The sequence below is a fragment of the Bombina bombina genome, chromosome 1 (genome assembly GCF_027579735.1).
Source record: "Bombina bombina isolate aBomBom1 chromosome 1, aBomBom1.pri, whole genome shotgun sequence".
In the NCBI taxonomy this organism is placed as follows: domain Eukaryota; kingdom Metazoa; phylum Chordata; class Amphibia; order Anura; family Bombinatoridae; genus Bombina; species Bombina bombina.
In genome coordinates this window covers 141808420-141833962 of record NC_069499.1, presented here as the reverse complement: position 1 = coordinate 141833962, position 25543 = coordinate 141808420, and the positions used below count along the sequence as shown (strand labels likewise).

Sequence of the window (25543 nt, the reverse complement as noted above, 5' to 3'; positions counted from 1 at the left end):
ATCAAAAAGTCCCGCTGTCTGTGAAATAGCTGCCTACAAGAAGACCAAGAAGCATCCGCCTATTGCTGCATATCCAATAGTAGGACAAATAGAACAGATAAAGCCAATACGTAACAGTTCATTTGACGTTACGGACAAGTTTATACGTTTATAGAACATCAAACAAAGTGTTAAAAAATTTAATTCAAAATGCTATTCTTTGACATTTGGGGTTTCTTTGCAGATAAGAAGGACACAACACATAACAACAAACAAATAAAATATAAAAACATAAATAATATGAAAAACAAAGAAAAAAACATGAGAAATGAAATTAAAGGCTATATATATATAGTTTGGAGTTAAGATCAGGTGGAACGTTGATTGGAATAACAACATATGTGATACAGTTCAAACTAATGTATATACACAGTGATACTAAGTTAATCCAATCAAGGAGGATACTGAGTAACTTCATTATTGATGAAACATTTATAATACAGAACGCATAGTCATGAGATGAAATATAATATACACATAACTTGGTACAAATGTTTTTGGTTATGTTTTATACATGGAAATATTTGGATATTTGGATATTTGTTAGTTTTCTTCTCTCAGTATATGATCTAACAAATTTAACAAATTTTAATAAGTAATATGTGATTAGATTTAGATCGCGGTAAAGAATAGCATTTTGATTTAAATTTTTTAACACTTTGTTTGATGTTCTATAAACGTATAAACTTGTCCGTAACTTCTAATGAACTGTTACGTATTGGCTTTATCTGTTCTATTTGTCCTACTATTGGATATGCAGCAATAGGCGGATGCTTCTTGGTCTTCTCGTAGGCAGCTATTGGACAGACAGCGGCACTTGGTGATACAAGATTCATATACAAAGATTTAGTGTATAGCTGTGGGTTATCCGTGGCGCATGCGCGGACAAGCTGAATGCGATCAGACCAAGAGTGCAAACTGCCCGACTTAATTAATGGCAACAGGTGTGCTGCAATACAGGTAAGCATGCGTAACAGGAAGTGATATATGTTTAAAAGAACCAAGTGTTTTACTCTGCATAAGTCCCTCACGAAGTGCCTCCGGGCAGGAAACGCGTCGGACATTTCATTCTTTGTGCTCCCTCCCGAGCTTGTATGTACCTGGGCTTTACTTAGACTTTCAATAAAGTCGGCTTTTATTTGCAACCATTGCGGCTGTATGTGTTTTCCTCGTAGCGGACCTTTTCGTCATTATTCAAGATTCCTTTTTCAAGAGACTGAGGAGTGTCTCTATTTCTGACTACAAAGAGCCTCGTTACCACCCACGTAGAGACATATAACGGACATAAGGTAATCTTTTTAATACATAAAGATGAAGCATTTAACCATCTACACCATATACATTTCAAGTCAGTGTTTTTATGTTCTCCACCTATAGGTGGATTAGAGTTTTTTTTTTATATACATGAAAGTTTGCACTTACATCGTTACATTGTTTGGAGCATTACTTAAATCTGAACTATAGTTACAGGATACTCTGTATTCAAGTGCAAATCAATCACAGTGTGTCTGAGTGCGACCAACAGAGCATCAGTAAAATAAAAGGTAACCCGGAGGTTAACGCCCAAAAAGACACAGGCCTACCCACAGGACCAGCCAAACGGAGCCCTATCTTTCGAAACTGGGAAAGATCTTCAACAAATGACAATCAGGAGATTACCTCATCCCCACGTTTCTAATGAGGTGCACCATTCGAATTAGCAGACTTAAAATTCCAGTATCTGGTAACAATAGGGTTATTCAATAACTGAAAAACATGTCTGAGCAATACGCAAAGGCGTGCAATCCTGTAACAAACGGCACAACACTCAGGGACAGTTACACCCGCGGGGAACTGTAGAGGCCCTCCCCAAGGCGGAAGGCCCAGGACAATAGGGCACAAGCACATTCTCAAATAAACATCTGTACTCTGCAGACGAACAATCGCCAACATTACGTGGAAGCGAAAATGTGCTGCAACCTCCGGGGGAACATGCCACCTTGCACTGAGGAATCATAAACTGGGTTACCCGCATGTGCAGAAGTATAAATTGGTAGAGAACTCGCCTCTCGGAGGACGGGCCCTCCCAGAGGCAGATGGCTCAGCAGACCCTTGATTCCCCGAGCCCGAGGAACTAGGCGCTCTCATATGGCATACAGAACTAAAATTGGTTGACACGTGTCAACGAGGCCAATTCGGATTCGTTACCGGACACAGAATCTGAATCTGAAATCAAAATAGTCTCAGTATCAGAATCCTCCGTAACTGGATAGAGGATATATAAGTATGGACTAAAGTAGTAAAAACAAAAACGGCACCTGACACCCCCAATGGCTGGGGCACTCACCCCCTCCTATGACCAGACCCCTGCGGACTAGAAAATTTCCTTCACATGCGGAAATGGAAAACGGAACCACGCCCAAACACAAAGTAAACCGCACAGTCCAAAAAGAGCGCCCAACCAAAAGGCTGCGTCACTTCCAAAGGCCTCAAATTTCCAAACCACTAGCCCATAAACATCACACATAAGCAGGCTGAATCACATAACAAACATGATTACAAACCCCCCGGATCAATAACAGGAGACGTTAACCCTCAATTCCAAGATACTAACAGAGACTCACTGAGACCCTTATGTCATGTAGTTAGAACCGCAAGGTGTTGTAGCCTCTCGGTAAAACATTCACATTACAGTACATTGATGATAAAGTAAAATGAAACGATCTTACCGGAATTCACGCCGTGAAACAGGAACACAGCCTTTCCAGTGTGACGAATAGTGGCATCGCCTCCGCCATGGACTTGAGAGAAGAAAGCAGGCAGCGGAGCGAAGTTCAAAAACACTGATAGCTTGAGGAGCTGTTAACATGAGTCGGGATGGTTTCGCAGAAAGACTCTTACTGCATCTCCGGACTCTAACTTTCATCCAAGCCCTCACTGAGAGACTGACAGGACTACTTAAAACTCCTGTCCCATCCCGAAGAGTACTACCCTCCATAAGAGACAAAAAAAAATAAAAACTCTGACACGTCTCTGTCAGACGAAAGGCAAAGAATGACTGGGGGATGAGGGGAGTGGGAGGAATATTTAAGCCTTTGGCTGGGTTGTCTTTGCCTCCTCCTGGTGGGCAGGTTCTTATTTCCCAAAAGTAATGAATGCTACTGTGGACTCTTTCCATTTAAGAAAAAAAAGACAGCAAAATAAATAATGAATGTATATTGCAATAATGTTTCACTTGCAATAATGAAACATGCTATGCTTTGTTGAAATGTCAAGTTTGATGGCCCTTTAACAAGTATTTTTCTACTTCAATTTCCACTGCAGCTTGAGGGGAAATACTTGATTTCCATTGTATTTAAACTATTTTCACATTTAAAAGACCACGTTGTTGATAGTTTAGAGGTGTCCTGAATTTGTGTTTTGGGAATCTGGTCACCTTAATGTAATGCTAATTCATACTTTGAGAAAGAGAGAGGTGAGTGCTGTAATATGATAAAATATGCATAATCCAGGGATTTCATAATGTTTAAGGGAAAAACAGTTTTAAAAAAATACTAAAACATGATGTCATGATTTCAATTTAGAAGGCAGTAGATTGTAAGAAATATTTTGTTCTGTGCATGCTTGAAATACCATTCCAGTAGAACCGGTAGGGACCGGTAAAACAAGGATTTCAAGAATTTCTGAAATATTGATAAAATGGCCTCTCCTCAACCGCTACTTCCCAACTCACAACATAATTATTTATTGATATATGCATAAAATTAACTGCGCTCTCTGCACACAGAGTGAAGTTACACCCATGTTTAAAGGGACATTAAACACCTCAAGATATTAATATAAATTGTTCAATTACATGTAGTAAAACTGCTTTGCAATATACTTTCAATATTTATTTTGTTCTCCTTTCCTGCAATTAAATTATGAATATTGTGGGGTTTCTAATTCATGTTAAACATGGAAGTGCAGACACAGCTACCTTCCACACAGTCATTGGTTGCACACTCTAGTAAGCCATTTATAACCATTCCTAATTGGCCTCAGTCATATGGTGGCGCCCAATGCTTTATGAACATTAACTTTACCCTTATTTTTTCAATATTAAAGTAATATAATTTTTAAAAATACATGTACAAATTATTCTCAAGCTAATCTTTTCAAGCAATGATTTATTTAGTGTTAATGTCCCTTTAATAATGCAATCCCAGGTATTAATATAAAGATATAAAGGACATTCTAAGGAAAAAAGGAAATTTATTCTTACCTGATAAATTTGTTTCTTTTACGATACGATGAGTCCACGGATTTCATCCTTACTTGTGGGATATCGGCTCCTGGTCAGCAGGAGGAGGCAAAGAGCGCCACAGCAGAGCTGTATATATAGCTCCTCCCTTCCCTCCCACTCCAGTCATTAGACCGAAGTTAGGAAGAGAATGGAAAAGCCAAGGTGCAGAGGTGACTGAAGTTTAACAAAATTAAAGACCTGTCTTAGAAAAACAGGGTGGGCCGTAGACTCATCGTATCGTAAAAGAAACAAATTTATCAGGTAAGAATAAATTTCCTTTTCTTTTACAAGATACGAGTCCACGGATTTCATCCTTACTTGTGGGATACAATACCAAAGCTATTGTACACGGATGAAAAGGGAGGGACAAGACAGGGAACCTAAACGGAAGGCACCACTGCTTGAAAAACTTTCCTTTTAAAAACAGCCTCAGACGAGGCTAACGTATCAAATTTGTAAAATTTGGAAAGTGTGAAGAGACGACCAAGTTGCAAATCTGTTCAACAGAAGCATCATTTTTGAATGCCCATGAGTAAGCCACAGCCCTAATGGAATGAGTCGTAATTCGCTCAGGAGGCTGCTGTCCAGCAGTCTCATATGTAAAACAGATGATACTCTTCAGCCAAAAGGAAAGAGAGGTAGCCGTAGCTTTCTGACCCCTACGTTTCCCAGAAAACACAACAAACAGGGAAGACGATTGACAAAAAACCTTAGTTGCCAGAAAGTAAACCGTCAAGGCACGGACTACGTCCAAATTATGTAACAGTCGCTCCTTCTTAGAAGAAGGATTAGGACACAAGGAAGGAAAAACAATTTCCTGATTAATATTTGTATTTGAAACAACCCTTAGGAAGAAAACCAGATTTGGTACGTAACACCACCTTATCTGAATGAAAAATAAGATAAGGAGAATCACATTGTAATGCCGAAAGCTCAGATACTCTGCGAGCAGAAGAAACAGCAACCCAAAATAAAACTTTCCAAGATAATAACTTAATATCTATGGAATGCATAGGTTCAAACGGAACCCCTTGAAGAACTTTAAGAACTAAATTTAAACTCCACAGAGGAGCAATTGGTCTAAACACAGGCCTGATTCTAGTCAGAGCCTGACAAAAGGATTGAACATCTGGAACATCTGCCAGACGCTTGTGTAACAAAATAGACAAAGCAGAAATCTGTCCCTTTAAGGAACTAGCTGACAACCCTTTCTCCAATCCGTCTTGGAGAAAAGACAAAATCTTGGGAATCCAAACCCTACTCCATGAGTAGCCCTGGGATTCACACCAATAAAGATATTTACGCCATATCTTATGGTAAATTTTTCCAGTAACAGGCTTACGTGCCTGAATCAAGGTATCTATGACCGAATCAGAAAAACCTCATTTAGATAAGATTAAGCGTTCAATCTCCAAGCAGATAGCTGCAGAGAAACTAGATTCGGATGAGGGAAGGGCCCCTGAATTAGAAGGTCTTTCCTCAATGGAAGCACCCACGGTGGCTGAGATGACATGCCCACCAGATCGGCGTACCAAGTCCTGGAAGGCCACGCAGGAGCGATGAGGATTACCAAAAACCTCTCCTGTTTGACTCGAGCAATCACCCGGGGAAGAAGAGCAAATGGAGGGAACACATAAGCTAGACTGAAAGACCAAGGCACTGCCAAGACACCTATCAGCTCGGCCTGGGGACCCCTGGACCTGGGTCCGTATCTCAGAAGCTTGGCATTCTGCCGAGACACCATAAGCTCCAACTCCGGCCTGCCCCATCTGAGAATCAGTTCCCAATCTCCCGGATGAAACGTCTGTCCGCTTCCCAGTTCCCCACACCGGGGATATGGATTGCCGACAGATAACAAGAGTGAGCCTCCACCCACTGAATTATCTTGATTACTTCTGTCATCGCTAAGGAACTCCTGTTCCTCCCTGATGATTGATATTAGCTACAGTCGTAATGTTGTCTGACTGGAATCTGAAGAACTTGGCCGAAGCCAACTGAGGCCAAGCCTGAAGTGCATTGAATATTGCTCTCAACTCTAGGACATTGATGGGAAGTAGAGACTCCGCCTGAGTCCACACACCCCGAGCCCTTAGGGAGTTCCAAACTGCTCCCCAACCTAACAGACTGGTATCCATTGTCACTATTACCCATGAGGGTCTGTGGAAGCATGTCCCCTGGGACAGATGATCCAGCGACAACCATAAATATTTTTCTTTACCGTATAGGTATTCAAACCAGGAAACACAGGCAAAGAGAATGACTGGAGTGGGAGGGAAGGGAGGAGCTATATATACAGCTCTGCTGTGGTGCTCTTTGCCTCCTCCTGCTGACCATGAGGCGATATCCCACAAGTAAGGATGAAATCCGTGGACTCATCGTATCTTGTAAAAGAAATCACATGTTTGAAACTAGATTACTAATATAAAAATAAATATTATTAATCCCAGCACTCAATTAGTAAATTCACCAGATTTATTTAAAAGGCATACTTTCAAAAGCCAAAGTATATTTAACAAAATTTCTTCAAAGAACACATTTCTATAAATCATTGTATAAGTCATATGAAATGTGTTCTTTAAAGAAATTTTGTGAAATATTCTTTGGCTTTTGAAAGTATGCCTTTTAAATAAATCTGGTGAATTTACTAATTGAGTGCTGGGATTTATGATATTTATTTTGATGTGGTTTAGGAAACGCATGGCAGCGTTTTATCCCGGGCACCTTTTCTAGAATATATTTACTCTGATTTCTACTGAAGTGGTGCTGTAAATATTGTAATTAGAGTACTAATATGTTAAAGGGATATTTTTCTTTAATGATTCAGAAATTATTCATTTTATACAGTTTTCCAATTTACTTCTTTTATCTAATTTGCTTTGTTATCTTTCTATCACTTATTGAAATGCAAACCTAGGTAGGCTCAGGATCAGTAATACCCTACTGGGAACTAGCTAAGGTTGCCACCCCGGCCATGTTTTCCTGGACACTTATGAGTTACACATGCTGCATTGTGAGCAGAGGGGAACATGAATTGCACCCCTAGACAGCACACGAATAGTGATCCTGGACAGCACTATTCATGTCCCTCCCTGCACACCCTGCAGCATGTGTAACTCATGTGTCCAGGAAAACATGGCTGAGGTGGCAACCATAGAACTAGCTCCTGATTGGTGGCTGTACATATATACCTTTGTGTATTGGCTCACACAATGGGGCCCATTTATCAAAGGGCTTGCGGACCTGATCCGACACTGCGGATCAGGTCCGCAAGACCTCGCTAAATGCGGAGAGCAATACGCTCTCCACATTTAACATTGCACCAGCAGCTCACAAGAGCTGCTGGTGCAACGCCGCCCCCTGCTGACTCGCGGCCAATCGGCCGCCAGCAGGGAGCTGTCAATCAACCCGATCGTATTCGATCGGGTTGATTTCCGGCGGTTCCTGTCCGCCTGCTCAGAGCAGGCGGACAGGGTTATGAAGCAGCGGTCTTTAGACCGCTGCTTCATAACTTGTGTTTCTGGCGAGTCTGAAGACTCGCCAGAAACACGGCCCTTCAAGCTCCATACGGAGCTTGATAATGGGCCTGAATGTGTTCAGCTAACTCCCAGTAGTGCATTGCTGTTCCTTCAAAAAAGGATATCAAGAGAATGATGCATTGCTGCTCCTGAGCTGAGTTATGCTTTTCAACAAAGGATACCAAGATAACAAAGTAAATAGATAATTACTTGAAATTGATAATAGAAGTGAATTGAAAGTATGTTATCATTGCACATTCTGAAGCTTAGTTTCCACTGCTGTTGTAAACAGTGTAAACTAATTGTCAGTTACAACAAGCATCTGTATTAGCCTCTATTAGCCTCCATCGAGATGTTTTCATTTACAACAGCACTGAAAAAAACAGATCTGAATAATGAAAGTGTAATTTTGCTTTTCGTGTCCCTTTAATCTATAAAACTTAAACATAACAAATTCTATCATCAGAATGTTCTTAAAAAAATGATCAAATTAAAATAAAAAATACATAAAAATGATACAGCATTACATGAAATTATTTATGGAGCACATCATGAGTTAATATTTGTGAACGTATTGTTTTATTTCACAGTTTCCTAACTGCTTAAAACATTTTCCTGATTCTCACATTTATTGTCTCAGCTTTTAAGGTGTTAAAAAAACACTGCAGCTATAAATGGACAGCAATCTTCAGTGATTATGTGTCTCAATATGATTTGGTATTCTTGCAAAACCTAGGTAGGCTCATATGCTAATTTCTAAGCCCTTGAAGGCAGCCTCTTATCTCAGTGCATTTTTACCATTTTCACAGCTAGAGGGCACTAGTTCATGTGTGCCATATAGAAACATTGTGCTCACCCCCGAGGAGTTATTTAAAATTCAACACTGATTGGCTAAAATGCAAGTCTGTCAAAAGATATGAAATAAGGGGGCAGTCTGCAGAGGCTTAGATACCAGGTAAGCACAGAGGTAAAAAGTATATTACCATAACTGTGTTGGTTGTGTAAAACTGTGGAATGGGTAATAAAGGGATTATCTCTCTTTTTAAACAATAACATTTCTAGAGTAGACTGTCCCTTTATTTTTTTATAAGGGTTCCATCTTTTAAGGAAAGTGTGGTCAATCCGACTTATGTATACAACAGACATAGCAGTAGCTATGGAATTCAGTTATGCTTGAAAAAAGCCTGACAAGCCTCAATATTCCAGAGTTCATTCGCTGTGCTCTCCGGGTTAAATAAACACTCCTCCCAATGACTGCACTAATAAGTGCAAAGTACTGTTCCCAAAGAACGTAAATTGTTTTTCTTTAGTGAGGACAATGAAGATGTTGGTTGCATACAAACCTATTGACAATAATTAGAATTATTTCATTCTTTATAGGAAATCCAGGTCTTTAGTATTTCTTTAAAGGGGTACTAAACCCAAACTTATTCTTTCATGATTCAGACAGAGCATGCAATTTTAAGCAGCTTATTAATTTACTCCTACTATCAATTTTTCTTTGTTCATTTGCTATCTTTATTTGAAAAGCAGGAATATAAAGCGTAGGAGCAGGCCCATTTTTGGTTCAGCACCTGGGTACTGCTTGCTGATTGGTGGCTAAATGTAGCCACCAATAAACAAATGCTATCCAGGGTGCTGAACCTAAAATATCCGAGTCATGAAAGAAAAAATTTGGGTTTAGTATCACTTTAACATTTAATTAACCTGTGTACAGACTTATGTAATATTATAGGTGTAAAGGGTGATAATAAGATACAACACTCTATCTCTCAAAAGCTAATCCCAAAACAAGTGAACCTACCTCAAAAGGTTCACCAATGGGTCAAAACAGTAAAAAGATAATTGGGATAGCGCTCTGACTAGCTGAGAGAAAAGGGGGCAAAATAAATACTCGACTATATAATTTAGATTAAATTATATAAAGATAAGTGGGCGCTATATAAATATATAGATTAGTAATATAAATATATAGATTAGTAATATGATGAGATCTCTATATATTTATATAGCGCCCACTTATCTTTATATAATTTAATCTAAATTATATAGTCGAGTATTTATTGTGCCCCCTTTTCTCTCAGCTAGTCAGAGCGCTATCCCAATTATCTTTTTACTGTTATGTAATATTATATCCAACTGTAGTTTGTAGAAAATCACATTACTCACACTGCACATTTTATTACTCTTATAAAGGTGACATTTATTATGGTAAATCACATTCTTATCTTCCAGTAGCTTATTCTTGGCAACATTTGAATAAAGCAGGGATTTTGAAACCTGTCCTAATGCCTCCCTTAAAGGCCAGATTTTTAGAATTGCCTTGGGGGAGAGCAGGTTAAAGTGAAGGTCAATTTAGATGAATCGGTCCTCCGCCCGTCGCAAGCCCTCTTTGCGGGTCCAAAATGACAAATTCGGCTTCCTCCAATCACGGCGTTGTCTCAGGCCATGATTCCCCGGGGGTAAGCCGTGATTGGAGAAATCCGGATTTGTCATTTCTGACGTATGAAGAGGCTTCCGACGCCCGGGGGAATCGCTGGAGCGGCTGTGAAGATTAAAAGGTAAGTATTTGAAGAAAATGAGTGAAATGTCAATTTTGATGAATTAAAGTGACCTTGTTTTAAATAGGATTATTAAAAACCAGGCACCGATTCATCTAAATTGATCTTCACTTTATTAACCATGTTTACTAATCAGCTGACTATTTTACCTGTGCTCCAGTTTAGATATCCTGAAAATCTGGCCTGTTAGAGAAGTCTGAGCACATGTTTGAAAATCCCTGGAATAAAGGGATATTACAATGTAAAATCCTTTTGAATTAGAAAAATATTTGTTTTAGCTGAAAGAGACGTTTTTAATACATATACAGACATTTTGCCTTTTAGTCTCCATCCTGTTGTGTCAGATAAATGCTCTGGCTGTTACACATTTTAACTAAAGCAGACTATTTATAAACAATATTATTCTATAATGTCCCTTTAAATTTCCTTTTTCCTTGTATTGATATTAGTAAAATAATGCTGCCCCCTGCTGGCAAGAAAGAAAACAACTTACTTTAATAGTGTAAATATAAATATACTGACAGATCTTCAATACAACAAATTGAGTATATTTAAAAACATGTAATGTTGGATAAAAAAAAAAAAAAGTTATATTTAACCTATGTGAATGTCCTATAGCAACCCACCATAATAAAAGGCTTATTCAGTACTGGAGGATTGGTTTGTGTTTCTACAGCGACAGGATGCTGTTATTTTAGTGACATCACACATTCCAGTACCTGGTATTTAGTAGTAATTTACTAATGTTATAAAGGGATTTGTAAGTGATGCAAAAACAAAATGTGTTTTGAACAAAATTAAAATATTTGTTTTTCCAGAATAAAAATGTAAACTTTGACCAATACAACCTCATAACTCATTGTGCACCTTTTTTCTCTACACTACTCCATTCCATTAAACCAATCATAGACCACCTAAACCAAGTACAATACTGCTCTCAGACGATGCAGCCTCTAATTGGATGAGCAGAGCAATACTATGGTACGAGGATTAAAAAAAAGAAACTAAAGGCATATTAAACACCTTGTGATTACAAGACTTTTCTGTTGCCTTGTGGATGTTTTTAGAATAGGTTTTAAACACTTTGGGTGAGATTACAAGTCATGCAGCAAATCTGTTTTTTGCCATCACGAAAACACAGCGGGCGTTAAGGTTTTTGCACTTTTGGGGTTGCCCTGATATTATAAGTTGCAAATTAACTTATTTTGCGCTCGAGTTAACCACTTTTATTAGTTTAAAAACTTATATTTTTTGCAGTTTGTTACCTGATAACCTCTTCTGGGGCCAGTAAGGGACAGATATGTGGCAGAGTTAGGCTTGTAAAGTCTGCAGTGTGTATTCTTTATGGAGCAATACAGACTTAAATTACGAGCAAAATAAATAATAAAAGAACACTGCAATGTAGTTTTACTACAAGCAATGAGAGATTTTATATTACAATATTTATGTGTTTACTGTCCCTTAAAGGGACAGAAACATACAAAGAGAAAATGCTAATGTGTTAGAGCATTTCATTATTGCACATATGATTGTATATAACTATGTATTTAACACCTGCAAACTGGTTAAATATACAGTTAAAGTCAGCTTCAGAGCAGACTGGGACCTGGCCAAACACATCTGGTGAGCTAATGACAAGAAACATATGTGTGTAGCCACCATTCACCAGCTAGCTCTCAGCAGTGCATGTCGGCTCCTAAGCCTACCTAGGTATGATATTTCAACACAGGATACCAAGAGAACAAAGTACATTTCATAATAGAAGTACATTGAAAAGTCTCTTAAAACTGCATGCTCTATTTAAAGTAGTTTAATTTTGACTTTCATATAGGAATATGAAGTCATGTTTTTCTCGACACTTATGAGTTACGCATGCTGCAGGGTGTGCAGGGGGAAAAATGTATTGTGCCTATGGACATCTCACGAATAGTGCTGGTGAACAGCACTATTCATGTTCCTCCCTGCACACCCTGCAGTATGCGTAACTCATAAGTGTCCAGGAAAACATGGCCAAGGTGGCAACCCTACTTTCACATCCCTTTAAGCCAGTGTTTCCCAAACCCAGTCCTCAGGACCCTTAACAGGCCACATATTCATTATGGGGCCTATTTATCAAGCTCCGTATGGAGTTTGATGCCCCGTGTTTCTGGCGAATATTCAGGCTTGCCAAAAAACAAAATTTATGCTTACCTGATAAATTTATTTCTCTTGTGGTGTATCCAGTCCACGGATTCATCCATTACTTGTGGGATATTCTCCTTCCCAACAGGAAGCTGCAAGAGGATCACCCACAGCAGAGCTGTCTATATAGCTCCTCCCCTAACTGCCACCTCCCAGTCATTCGACCGAAGACAAGCAAGAGAAAGGAGAAACTATAGGGTGCAGTGGTGACTAGTTTAAAAATAAAAAACACCTGCCTTAAAATGACAGGGCGGGCCGTGGACTGGATACACCACAAGAGAAATAAATTTATCAGGTAAGCATAAATTTTGTTTTCTCTTGTAAGGTGTATCCAGTCCACGGATTCATCCATTACTTGTGGGATAGCAATACCAAAGCTATAGGACACGGATGAAGGGAGGGACAAGGCAGGCGCTTAAATGGAAGGCACCACTGCCTGTGAAACCTTTCTCCCAAAAATAGCATCCGAAGAAGCAAAAGTATCAAATTTGTAGAATTTAGAAAAAGTATGAAGCGAAGACCAAGTCGCCGCCTTACAAATTTGTTCCACAGAAGCCTCATTTTTAAAGCCCATGTGGAAGCCACCGCTCTAGTGGAATGAGCTGTAATTCTTTCAGGAGGCTGCTGGCAAGCAGTCTCATAAGCTAAGCGGATTATACTTCTTAACCAAAAAGAAAGAGAAGTTGCTGAAGCCTTTTAGCCTCTCCTCTGTCCAGAGTAGACAACAAACAATGCAGATGTTTGACGAAAATCTTTAGTAGCTTGTAAATAAAACTTTAAAGCACGAACCACGTCAAGATTGTGTAATAGACGTTCCTTCTTTGAAGAAGGATTAGGACACAGTGACGGAACAACAATCTCCTGATTGATATTCTTATTAGATACCACCTTAGGAAGAAACCCAGGTTTGGTACGCAAAACTACCTTATCTGCATGGAAGATCAGATAAGGGGAATCACACCGCAAGGCAGATAACTCTGAAACTCTTTGAGCCGAAGAGATAGCTACCAAAAACAGAACTTTCCAAGATAAAAGCTTGATATCTATGGAATGCAGAGGTTCAAACGGAACCCCTTGAAGAACTTTAAGAACTAAATTTAAACTCCATGGCGGAGCAACAGGTTTAAACACAGGCTTGATTCTAACTAAAGCCTGACAAAACACCTGAACGTCTGGAACATCCGCCAGACGCTTGTGCAAAAGAATAGACAGAGCAGAAATCTGACCCTTTAAGGAACTAGCTGACAATCCCTTCTCCAATCCTTCTTGGAGAAAAGACAATATCCTGGGAATCCTGACTTTACTCCATGAGTAACCCTTGGATTCACACCAATGAAGATATTTACACCATATCTTATGATAGATTTTTCCTGGTGACAGGCTTTCGAGCCTGAATGAAGGTATCAATGACCGATTCGGAAAAACCACGCTTTGATAAAATCAAGCGTTCAATATCCAAGCAGTCAGACGCAGAGAAATTAGATTTGGATGTTTGAAGGGACCTTGAAGTAGAAGGTCCCGCCTCAGCGGCAGAGTCCATGGTGGAAAGGATGACATGTCCACCAGATCTGCATACCAAGTCCTGCGTGGCCACGCAGGTGCTATCAAAATCACAGAAGCTCTCTCCTGCTTGATCTTGGCAATCAGCCGAGGGAGCAGAGAAAACGGTGGAAACACATAAGCCAGGCTGAAGGACCAGGGCACTGCTAGAGCATCTATCAGCGCTGCCTGGGGATCCCTTAACTTGATCCGTAACAAGGAAGTTTGGCGTTCTGACGAGACGCCATGAGATCCAGTTCTGGTTCGCTCCAAGTTGAATCAGGTGGGCAAATACCTCCGGATGGAGCTCCCACTCCCCCGGATGAAAAGTCTGCCGACTTAGAAAATCCGCCTCCCAGTTCTCTACTCCTGGGATATGGATAGCTGAGAGATGGCAAGAGTGAACCTCTGCCCATAGAATTATCTTTGAAACCTCCAACATTGCCAGGGGGCTCCTTGTTCCCCCCTGATGGTTGATATAGGCTACAGTCGTGATGTTGTCCGACTAAAATCTGATTAATCTGACTGCAGCTAGCTGAGGCCAAGCCTGAAGAGCATTGAATATCGCTCTTAGTTCCAGAATGTTTATCGGAAGGAGGGCCTCCTCCTGAGTCCACGAACCCTGAGCCTTCAGGGAGTTCCAGATAAAAGTGAGAGATGAAATCTCCCTCTTGGGGGAGAGGTTTTGAATTCCAGAAGATAACCCTTGGACACAATTTCCAATGCCCAGGGATCCTGGACGTCTCTTGCCCAAGCCTCGGCGAAGAGAGAGAGTCTGCCCCCTACTAGATCCGTTTCTGGATCGGGGGCTGGTCCTTCATGCTATCTTAGAGGCAGCAGCAGGCTTTTTGGCCTGTTTCCCCTTGTTCCAAGCCTGGTTAGGTCTCCAGACCGGCTTAGACTGGGCAAAAGTTCCCTCTTGTTTTGTGTTAGAGGAAGTTGAAGCTGCGCCACTCTTGAAGTTTCAAAAGGGCCGAAAACTAGACTGTTTTGTCCTTAATTTGTTGGACCTATCTTGAGGAAGGGCGTGACCTTTTCCTCCAATGATGTCAGAAATGATCTCCTTCAGTCCAGGCCCGAATAGGGTCTGTCCTTTGAAGGGAATGTTGAGAAGTTTAGACTTTGAAGTCACGTCAGCTGACCAGGATTTAAGCCATAGCGCCCTACGCGCCTGAATAGCAAAACCTGAATTTTTAGCCGTTAGTTTGGTTAAATGAACAACGGCATCAGAAACAAATGAATTGGCTAGCTTAAGAGCCTTAAAGGGCCATAATACCCAAATGTTTAAACACTTGAAAGTGATGCAGCATAGCTGTAAAAAGCTGATTAGAAAATATAACCTGAACATCTCTATGTAAAAAAGAAAGATATTTTACCTCAAAAGTTCCTCAGTAGCCACCTCCCATTGTAAAGGATTTCTAAGCAGCATATTAGTATGTCTGTCCCGGGACAACTGAAAGGATGAGCTTCGTGCACTCTCATATTATTTCACCAATCAGGTTAAGGAAGCTTACTATGAAATCTCATGAGAGTTAAGTCAAATCTCATGAGATCACAGTAAGAGTTCATGATCTCAGCACTGCTGATGCTGATTGGCTGCTGTTCATTTCTTCATTTTTTTAATTTTTTTACCTGCAGCTGGGAGCAGCTGAGTATAACTTTTTACACAGAACTTACTCTGCTGAGCTGAGGAAATTGTGAGGTAAAATATCTTCCTTTTTTACATAGAGATGCTCAGGTGATATTTTCCTGTCAGCTTTTTACAGTTATACTGCATCAGTTTCAAGTGACTTAGCATATGAGTATTATGTCCCTTTAAGCTTGTCAATAATATCTTCTAACGGGGTTTCAACCTGTAGAGCCTCCTCTAGAGACTCAAACCAGAAAGCCGCAGCAGCAGTGACTGGGGCAATGCATGCAAAAGGCTGGAGAATAAAACCTTGTTGAATAAAAATTTTCTTAAGGTAACCCTCTAATTTTTTATCCATTGGATCTAGAAAAGCACAACTGTCCTCGACAGGGATAGTGGTACGCTTAGCTAGAGTAGAAACTGCTCCCTCCACCTTAGGGACCGTCTGCCATAAGTCCTGTGTAGCGGTGTCTATAGGAAACATCTTTTTAAAAACAGGAGGGGGAGAGAACGGTAGGTCTATCCCATTCCTTAGTAATAATTTCAGAAAACCTTTTAGGGATTGGAAAAACATCTGTTTAAGTAGGTACTACATAGAATTTATCCAATCTACATAATTTCTCTGGGACTACAATAGTGTCACAGTCATCCAGAGTTGCTAAGACCTCCCTGAGCAATGCGCGGAGGTGCTCAAGCTTAACTTTAAATGTAGACATATCAGAATCAGGTTGAAGTATCTTCCCTGAATCAGAAAAATCACCCACAGATTGAAGCTCCCCTGCTTCAGCTTCAGTACATTGTTAGGGTGTATCAGACATAGCCACTAAAGCGTCAGAGAGCTCTGTATTTATTCTAGTCCCAGAGCTGTCTCGCTTTCCTTGCAATCCTGGCAGTTTAGATAATACCTCTGTAAGGGTATGATTCATAACTGCCGCCATGTCTTGCAAGGTATACGCAATGGGCGCGCTAGATGTACTTGGCGTCCCCTGAGCAGAATTTATAGGATCTGACACGTGGGGAGAGTTAGACGGCATAACTTCCTCCTTGTCAATTTCTTCTGGTGATAAATTTTTTAAAGCCAGAATATGGTCTTTGTAATCTATAGTAAAATCAGTGCATTTGGTACACATTCTAAGAGGGGGTTCCACAATGGCTTCTAAACATAATGAACAATGAGTTTCTTCTAAGTCAGACATGTTTAAACAGACTAGTAATGAGACCAGCAAACTTGGGAAACACTTTAATAACTGTGAACAAGCAAAAAATAAAAACGGTACTGTGCCTTTAAGAGAAAAAAACAATCACAGAAACTGCAAAACAGTGAAAAATGCAGTAAATCTTACGAAATTTTTACAGTGTGTATAATAGACTGAAATAGCATTGCACACACTTGCAAATGGATGATTAACCCCTTAGTTTCAAAACCGGATCAAAAAAACGATATAAACGTTTTTAAACAGTCACAACCAACTGCCACAGCTCTGCTGTGGTCCTACCTGCCCATACAACGACTTTGGAAGGCACAAAAACCCTTTAGAGAGGTCCTAAATGTTCAGGGGACTCCTTCAGGGAAGCTGGATGTCTCAAGCTGCAAAAACTATTAGGCCCCTCCCAACCTGTACTCACAGTGAGAGGGCCTTAAAAAACTATCCCTAGGCAAAATCTAGTCAGCCATGTGAAAAAACTGGGCCCCAGAATAAAGTTTTATCACCAATATATAATAAACGTTTATATACCTCAAGCAAATGTTATATCTATTCAGTAATGGGAGTAAATAACAAAAATATTACCCTTTACAGCAAGCATGATACCAGTCGTTATTAAATCACTGTAATCAGGCTTACCTTAAATAAATCCGGTATTGTCAGCATTTTCTAGCTTATCATCTCTCTAGAAAAATTTAAAACTGCACATACCTCAGAGCAGAAGACCCTGCACGCTATTCCCCCAGCTGAAGTTACCCATCTCTTCAGTTATGTGTGAGAACAGCAGTGGATCTTAGTTACAAGCTGCTAAGATCATCAAAAACCACAGGCAGACTCTTCTTCAACTTTCTGCCTGAGGCTAAAATAGTACAACTCCGGTACCATTTGAAAATAATAAACTTTTGATTGAAGATAAACGACATTAATGCACCACATCTCTCTAGCTACTTCCCTTGTCGAGAGCTGCAAGAGAATGACTGGGAGGTGGCAGTTAGGGGAGGAGCTATATAGACAGCTCTGCTGTGGGTGATCCTCTTGCAGCTTCCTGTTGGGAAGGAGAATATCCCACAAGTAATGGATGAATCCGTGGACTGGATACACCTTACAAGAGAAACACAAGTTATGAAGCAGCGGTCTAAAGACCGCTGCTCCATAACCTGTCCGGCTGCTCTGATGCGGTGGACAGACATCGCCACAAATCAACCCGATCCTATATGATCGGGTTGATTGACACTCCCTGCTAGCGGCCGCAAATCTGCAGGGGGCGGCATTGCACCAGCAGATCACCAGAACTGCTGGTGCAATCATAAATGCCAAGAGCGTATGCATTTATCGATGTGCGGCGGACATGATCTGCAATAACGGATTATGTCCACTCGCACGATGGTAAATAGGCCCCTATTTCTTAACTAGAGCACAGGTGAGCTGGAGTTGGAAACACTGCTTTAAGCAAACTAAAAATACCATCTGGCTACAGAATATTTCATACATTTTGCTATGATAAATGCTTCATTCTCAACATATGCAGACAAACATGTAATTTTCAGTTTCCAATAAGAAGAAAACATAATTTATGCTTACCTGATAAATTTATTTCTCTTGTAGTGTATCCAGTCCACGGATCATCCATTACTTATGGGATATATTCCCTTCCCAACAGGAAGTTGCAAGAGGATCACCCACAGCAGAGCTGCTATATAGCTCCTCCCCTCACATGTCATATCCAGTCATTCGACCGAAACAAAACAAGAAAGGAGAAACCATAGGGTGCAGTGGTGACTGGAGTTTTAATTAAAATTTAGATCTGCCTTAAAAAGACAGGGCGGGCCGTGGACTGGATACACTACAAGAGAAATAAATTTATCAGGTAAGCATAAATTATGTTTTCTCTTGTTAAGTGTATCCAGTCCACGGATCATCCATTACTTATGGGATACCAATACCAAAGCTAAAGTACACGGATGATGGGAGGGACAAGGCAGGAACCACTGCCTGTAGAACCTTTCTCCCAAAAACAGCCTCCGAAGAAGCAAAAGTGTCAAATTTGTAAAATTTTTAAAAGGTGTGAAGCAAAGACCAAGTCGCAGCCTTGCAAATCTGTTCAACAGAGGCCTCATTCTTAAAGGCCCAGGTGGAAGCCACAGCTCTAGTAGAATGAGCTGTAATTCTTTCAGGGGGCTGCTGTCCAGCAGTCTCATAGGCTAAGCGTATTATGCTACGAAGCCAAAAGGAGAGAGAGGTTGCCGAAGCTTTTTGACCTCTCCTCTGTCCAGAGTAAACGACAAACAGGGAAGAAGTTTGACGAAAATCTTTAGTTGCCTGTAAATAGAACTTCAGGGCACGGACTACGTCCAGATTATGCAAAAGACGTTCCTTCTTTGAAGAAGGATTAGGGCACAATGATGGGACAACAATCTCTTGATTGATATTCCTGTTAGAAACTACCTTAGGTAAAAACCCAGGTTTAGTACGTAGAACTACCTTGTCTGAATGGAAAATCAGATAAGGAGAATCACAATGTAAGGCAGATAACTCAGAGACTCTTCGAGCCGAGGAAATAGCCATCAAAAACAGAACTTTCCAAGATAAAAGCTTAATATCAATGGAATGAAGGGGTTCAAACGGAACACCTTGAAGAACTTTAAGAACCAAGTTTAAGCTCCACGGAGGAGCAACAGTTTTAAACACAGGCTTAAACCTAGCCAAAGCCTGACAAAAAGCCTGGACGTCTGGAACTTCTGCCAGACGCTTGTGCAAAAGAATAGACAGAGCAGAAATCTGTCCCTTTAACGAACTAGCAGATAAGCCCTTTTCCAAACCCTCTTGTAGAAAGGACAATATCCTAGGAATCCTAACTTTACTCCATGAGTAACTCTTGGATTCGCACCAATACAAGTATTTACGCCATATCTTATGGTAGATTTTTCTGGTAACAGGCTTCCGTGCCTGTATTAAGGTATCAATAACTGACTCTGAGAAGCCACGCTTTGATAGGATCAAGAGTTCAATCTCCATGCAGTCAGCCTCAGAGAAATTAGATATGGATGGTTGAAAGGACCTTGTATTAGAAGGTCCTTCCTCAGAGGTAGAGACCATGGTGGACAGGACGACATGTCCACTAGGTCTGCATACCAGGTCCTGCGTGGCCACGCAGGCGCTATCAGAATCACCGATGCTCTCTCCTGTTTGATCTTGGCAATCAGTCGAGGCAGCAGCAGAAACGGTGGAAACACATAAGCCATGTTGAATAACCAAGGGGCTGCTAGAGCATCTATCAGCGCAGCTCCCGGGTCCCTGGACCTGTATCCGTAACAAGGAAGCTTGGCGTTCTGGCGAGACGCCATGAGATCCAGTTCTGGTTTGCCCCAACGATGAATCAGTTGAGCGAACACCTCCAAATGAGGTTCCCACTCCCCCGGATGAAAAGTCTGGCGACTTAGAAAATCCGCCTCCCAGTTCTCCACGCCTGGGATGTGGATCGCTGACAGGTGGCAAGAGTGAGACTCTGCCCAACAAATTATCTGTGAAACCTCTAACATCACTAGGGAACTCCTGGTTCCCCCTTGATGGTTGATGTAAGCCACAGTTGTGATGTTGTCCGACTGAAATCTGATGAACCTCAGTGTTGCTAACTGAGGCCAAGCTAGAAGAGCATTGAAAATTGCTCTCAACTCCAGAATATTTATTGGGAGGAGTTTCTCCTCCTGAGTCCACGATCCCTGAGCCTTCAGGGAGTTCCAGACTGCACCCCAACCCCTAGAAGGCTGGCATCTGTTGTTACAATCGTCCAATCTGGCCTGCGAAAGGTCATGCCCTTGGACAGATGGACCCGAGAAAGCCACCAGAGAAGAGAATCTCTGGTCTCTTGATCCAGATTTAGTAGAGGGGACAAATCTGAGTAATCCCCATTCCACTGACGTAGCATGCATAATTGCAGCGGTCTGAGATGCAGGCGCGCAAATGGCACTATGTCCATTGCCGCTACCATTAATCCGATTACTTCCATGCACTGAGCCACTGATGGGCGTGGAATGGAATGAAGGACACGGCAAGCATTTAGAAGTTTTGATAACCTGGACTCCGTCAGGTAAATTTTCATCTCTACAGAATCTATGAGTCCCTAGGAAGGAGACTCTTGTGAGTGGTGATAGAGAACTCTTTTCCACGTTCACTTTCCACCCATGCGACCTCAGAAATGCCAGAACTATCTCTGTATGAGACTTGGCAATTTGAAAGCTTGACGCCTGTATCAGGATGTCGTCTAGATACGGAGCCACCGCTATGCCTCGCGGTCTTAGAACCGCCAGAAGTGAGCCCAGAACCTTTGTAAAGATTCTCGGGGCCGTAGCTAACCCAAAGGGAAGAGCTACAAACTGGTAATGCCTGTCTAGAAAGGCAAATCTTAGGTACCGATAATGATCTTTGTGAATCGGTATGTGAAGGTAGGCATCCTTTAAGTCCACTGTGGTCATGTACTGACCCTCTTGGATCATGGGAAGGATGGTTCGAATAGTTTCCAGTTTGAATGATGGAACTCTTAGGAATTTGTTTAAGATCTTTAGGTCCAAGATTGGTCTGAAGGTTCCCTCTTTCTTGGGAACCACAAACAGATTTGAGTAAAATCCCTGCTCTTGTTCCGTCCGTGGAACAGGGTGGATCACCCCCATTACTGTACACAGCGTAGGAATGCCTCTTTCTTTATCTGGTTTTCTTATAACCTTGATAGATGGAATCTCCCTCGAGGAGGAGAAGCTTTGAAGTCCAAAAGATATCCCTGAGATATGATCTCCAACGCCCAGGGATCCTGGACATCTCTTGCCCACGCCTGGGTGAAGAGAGAAAGTCTGCCCCCCACTAGATCCGTTTCCGGATAGGGGGCCGTTCCTTCATGCTGTCTTAGGGGCAGTAGTAGGTTTTCTGGTCTGCTTGCCCTTGTTCCAGGACTGGTTAGTTTTCCAGGCCTGTCTGTAACGAGCAACAGTTCCTTCATGTTTTGGAGCGGAGGAAGTTGATGCTGCTCCTGCCTTGAAATTTCGAAAGGCACGAAAATTAGACTGTTTGGCCTTTGATTTGGCCCTGTCCTGAGGAAGGGTATGACCCTTACCTCCAGTAATGTCAGCAATAATTTCTTTCAAGCCGGGCCGAATAAGGTCTGCCCCTTGAAAGGAATATTAAGTAATTTAGATTTAGAAGTCACGTCAGCTGACCAGGATTTAAGCCATAGCGCTCTCCGCGCCTGGATGGCGAATACGGAGTTCTTAGCCGTTAGTTTAGTTAAATGTACAATGGCATCAGAAACAAATGCATTAGCTAGCTTAAGTGCTTTAAGCTTGTCCATAATTTCATCCAATGGAGCTGTATGAATGGCCTCTTCCAGAGACTCAAACCAGAAAGCCGCAGCAGCAGTGACAGGCGCAATGCATGCAAGGGGCTGCAAGATAAAACCTTGTTGAACAAACATTTTCTTAAGGTAACCTTCTAATTTTTTATGCATTGGATCCGAAAAAGCACAACTATCCTCCACCGGGATAGTGGTACGCTTAGCTAAAGTAGAAACTGCTCCCTCCACCTTAGGGACCGTCTGCCATAAGTCCCGTGTAGTGGCGTCTATTGGAAACCTTTTCCTAAATATAGGAGGTGGGGAAAAGGGCACACCGGGTCTATCCCACTCCTTGCTAATAATTTCTGTAAGCCTTTTAGGTATAGGAAAAACGTCAGTACACACCGGTACCGCATAGTATCTATCCAGCCTACACAATTTCTCTGGAATCGCAACTGTGTTACAGTCATTCAGAGCTGCTAAAACCTCTCCTAGCAATACCCGGAGGTTCTCAAGCTTAAATTTAAAATTAGAGATCTCTGAATCCGGTTTCCCTGGATCAGATCTGTCACCCACAGAATGAAGCTCTCCGTCCTCATGTTCTGCAAACTGTGACGCAGTATCGGACATGACTCTCACAGCACCCGCGCGCTCTGTTCTAATCCCAGAGCTATCGCGCTTGCCTCTTAATTCTGGCAATCTAGATAATACTTCTGTCAGGGTATTATTCATGATTGTAGCCATGTCCTGTAAAGTGATTGCTATGGGCGTCTCTGATGTACTTGGCGCCATATTAGCACGCGCCTCCTGAGCGGGAGGCGAAGGTACTGACACGTGAGGAGAGTTAGTCAGCATAACTTCCCCCTCGTTGTCTGGTGATAATTCTTTTACAGATAAAGGCTGATCTTTATTATTTAACGTGAAATCAATACATTTAGTACACATATTTCTATGGGGCTCCACACTGGCCTTCAAACATAATGAACAAACAGATTCATCTGTGTCAGACATGTTTAAACAGACTAGCAATGAGACTAGCAAGCTTGGAAAACACTTTAAAATAAGTTTACAAGCAATATAAAAAACGCTACTGCGCCTTTAAGAAGCACAAAAACCTGTCTCAAGTTGAAATAACAATGAACCAAATCAGTTATAGCAACCAAATTTTCACAGTAAATGTATTAAGTTAGCAGAGCATTGCACCCACTTGCAAATGGATGATTAACCCCTTAATACCCAAAACGGATAATAAATAGAGAAAAAAACGTTTTTAACACAGTCAAACACAATGTCACAGGTCTGCTGTGACTGATTACCTCCCTCAAAATGACTTTTGAAGTCCCTTGGGCTCTCTAGAGACGAGCTGGATCATGCAGGAAGAAGCAGGAAGACTGAGTCTGAATTTTTACTGCGCAAAAAAGCACTAAAATAGGCCCCTCCCACTCATTATTACAACAGTGGAAAGCCTCAGTTAACTGTTTCTATGCAGAAAATAAGTCAGCCATGTGGAAAAAATTATGCCCCAATAAGTTTTATCACCAATGTACCTCAAAAAAACGATTAAACATGCCAGCAAACGTTTTAAACATCCTTTTTTAAAGAGTATGTATCTCTATTGACAAGCCTGATACCAGTCGCTTCTACTGCATTTAAGGCTTACTACATTACTTCAGTATTAGCAGCATTTTCTTAGTCAAATTCCATTCCTTAGAAAATTACTTTACTGCACATACATTAATAAGCCTGATACCAGTCGCTTTCGCTGCATTTAAGGCTTTTACTTACATTACTTCGGTATCAGCAGTATTTTCTTAGTCAATTCCATTCCTTAGAAAAATATTTTACTGCACATACCTTAGTTGCAGGAGACCCCGCACGCCATTCCCTTTCTGAAGTTACCCCACTCCTCAGAATGTGTGAGAACAGCCAGTGGATCTTAGTTACTTCTGCTAAGATCATAGAAAACGCAGGCAGATTCTTCTTCCAAATACTGCCTGAGAAAAAACAGCACACTCCGGTGCCATTTAAAAATAACAAACTTTTGATTGAAGAATTAATTAAGTATAAAACACCACACTCCTCTCACGAAATCCATCTATGTTGAGGGTTGCAAGAGAATGACTGGGTATGACATGTGAGGGGAGGAGCTATATAGCAGCTCTGCTGTGGGTGATCCTCTTGCAACTTCCTGTTTGGAAGGGAATATATCCCATAAGTAATTGATGATCCGTGGACTGGATACACTTAACAAGAGAAAGTAAGATTAAGAAGAAGAAAAAATAAGACACTCACTTTAAACAAGAGACCAACAAAAATTTCCCCCACATAGCAAAGCTGTATACAGGCCTTTAATTAATTATATTTTGTTTATTGTAGTTGCACTGGAGGGATTTACTTTACTATTTCCACAAGAACAAATGCATATACCGGTGTGCAAACCTTGCCAATCCCAAAATGGCATGCAAAAAACGTGTTGTTGGCGCACGACATGCAGCGTTGCCTTTTATTCTGCTATAGCAATCACCATACAGTCTGTAAAATCATTTTTTTTTAGTAGGTTATTAACGATTTGGGCAAAAGCTCTCAAAAAGATTTGCCACAACTGATTTATACTGTAATATATAACAATATATTAAGAAACGTACTAACTGTACAAATACATTAGCATTATTGAGTCAGAATATTATAAACCTACCTGAAATGGCTTTAAGAAGGTTTCCTCCATAGCTAGCCGTCCATATTCTGTGAAAAGCTGCATTACAGAGAACACATTTATTACACAGTACATTTGAGTGTTTGTCTGTGATCAAAGAAATTATAAGAGAGATTATTAAGTGTTGTACTGCATGTAGAATGGTAAAATGTTTACACAGTGCTGGTTGTAGTCCATGAATTTGGGGGGTGGGGGTTTAACATAAACTAGAAAAAAAATAGGTTAAAGAGGTTGAAAGGGGACAAGGAAGGCACTAAATCTGCCCTAGTCTAGCATCTGGGAGGCTCAGATCGCTTTGTGTACTACGGCTTTGATATTTACTATTCCTTTGATGGTGGCAGAACAGGGTGGTCTAAAATTCCAGCTTGGTTCTATAATGCTGACTTACCTGTAAGTGTTGCAGATCATCTTCCTGCACATTCTGTGACAAATTGTAAACCTACATTAAACAAAAATATATTAAAAGATTAAGTAATATATCAGGCTGTTATTATGATATGCACAATGAAGCACATCTGATAATAGAAGTTAATTGGAAAGTCATTTAAAACGGTATGCTCTATCTGAATCATACAA

General features: G+C 40.9%; 1 protein-coding gene across 1 annotated transcript in view; it reads right to left on the bottom strand.

Annotated features, from left to right (window-relative positions):
- Positions 1-25543, bottom strand: part of ATL1 (atlastin GTPase 1) — a 343474-nt gene that overhangs the window by 225567 nt on the left and 92364 nt on the right. The window contains exons 5-6 of the mRNA XM_053697651.1: positions 25356-25406; positions 24950-25006 (exon numbers count right to left, since the gene is read on the bottom strand). Coding sequence (XP_053553626.1) covers positions 24950-25006; positions 25356-25406 — 108 coding nt within the window. The remainder of the gene's footprint in view (positions 1-24949; positions 25007-25355; positions 25407-25543) is intronic.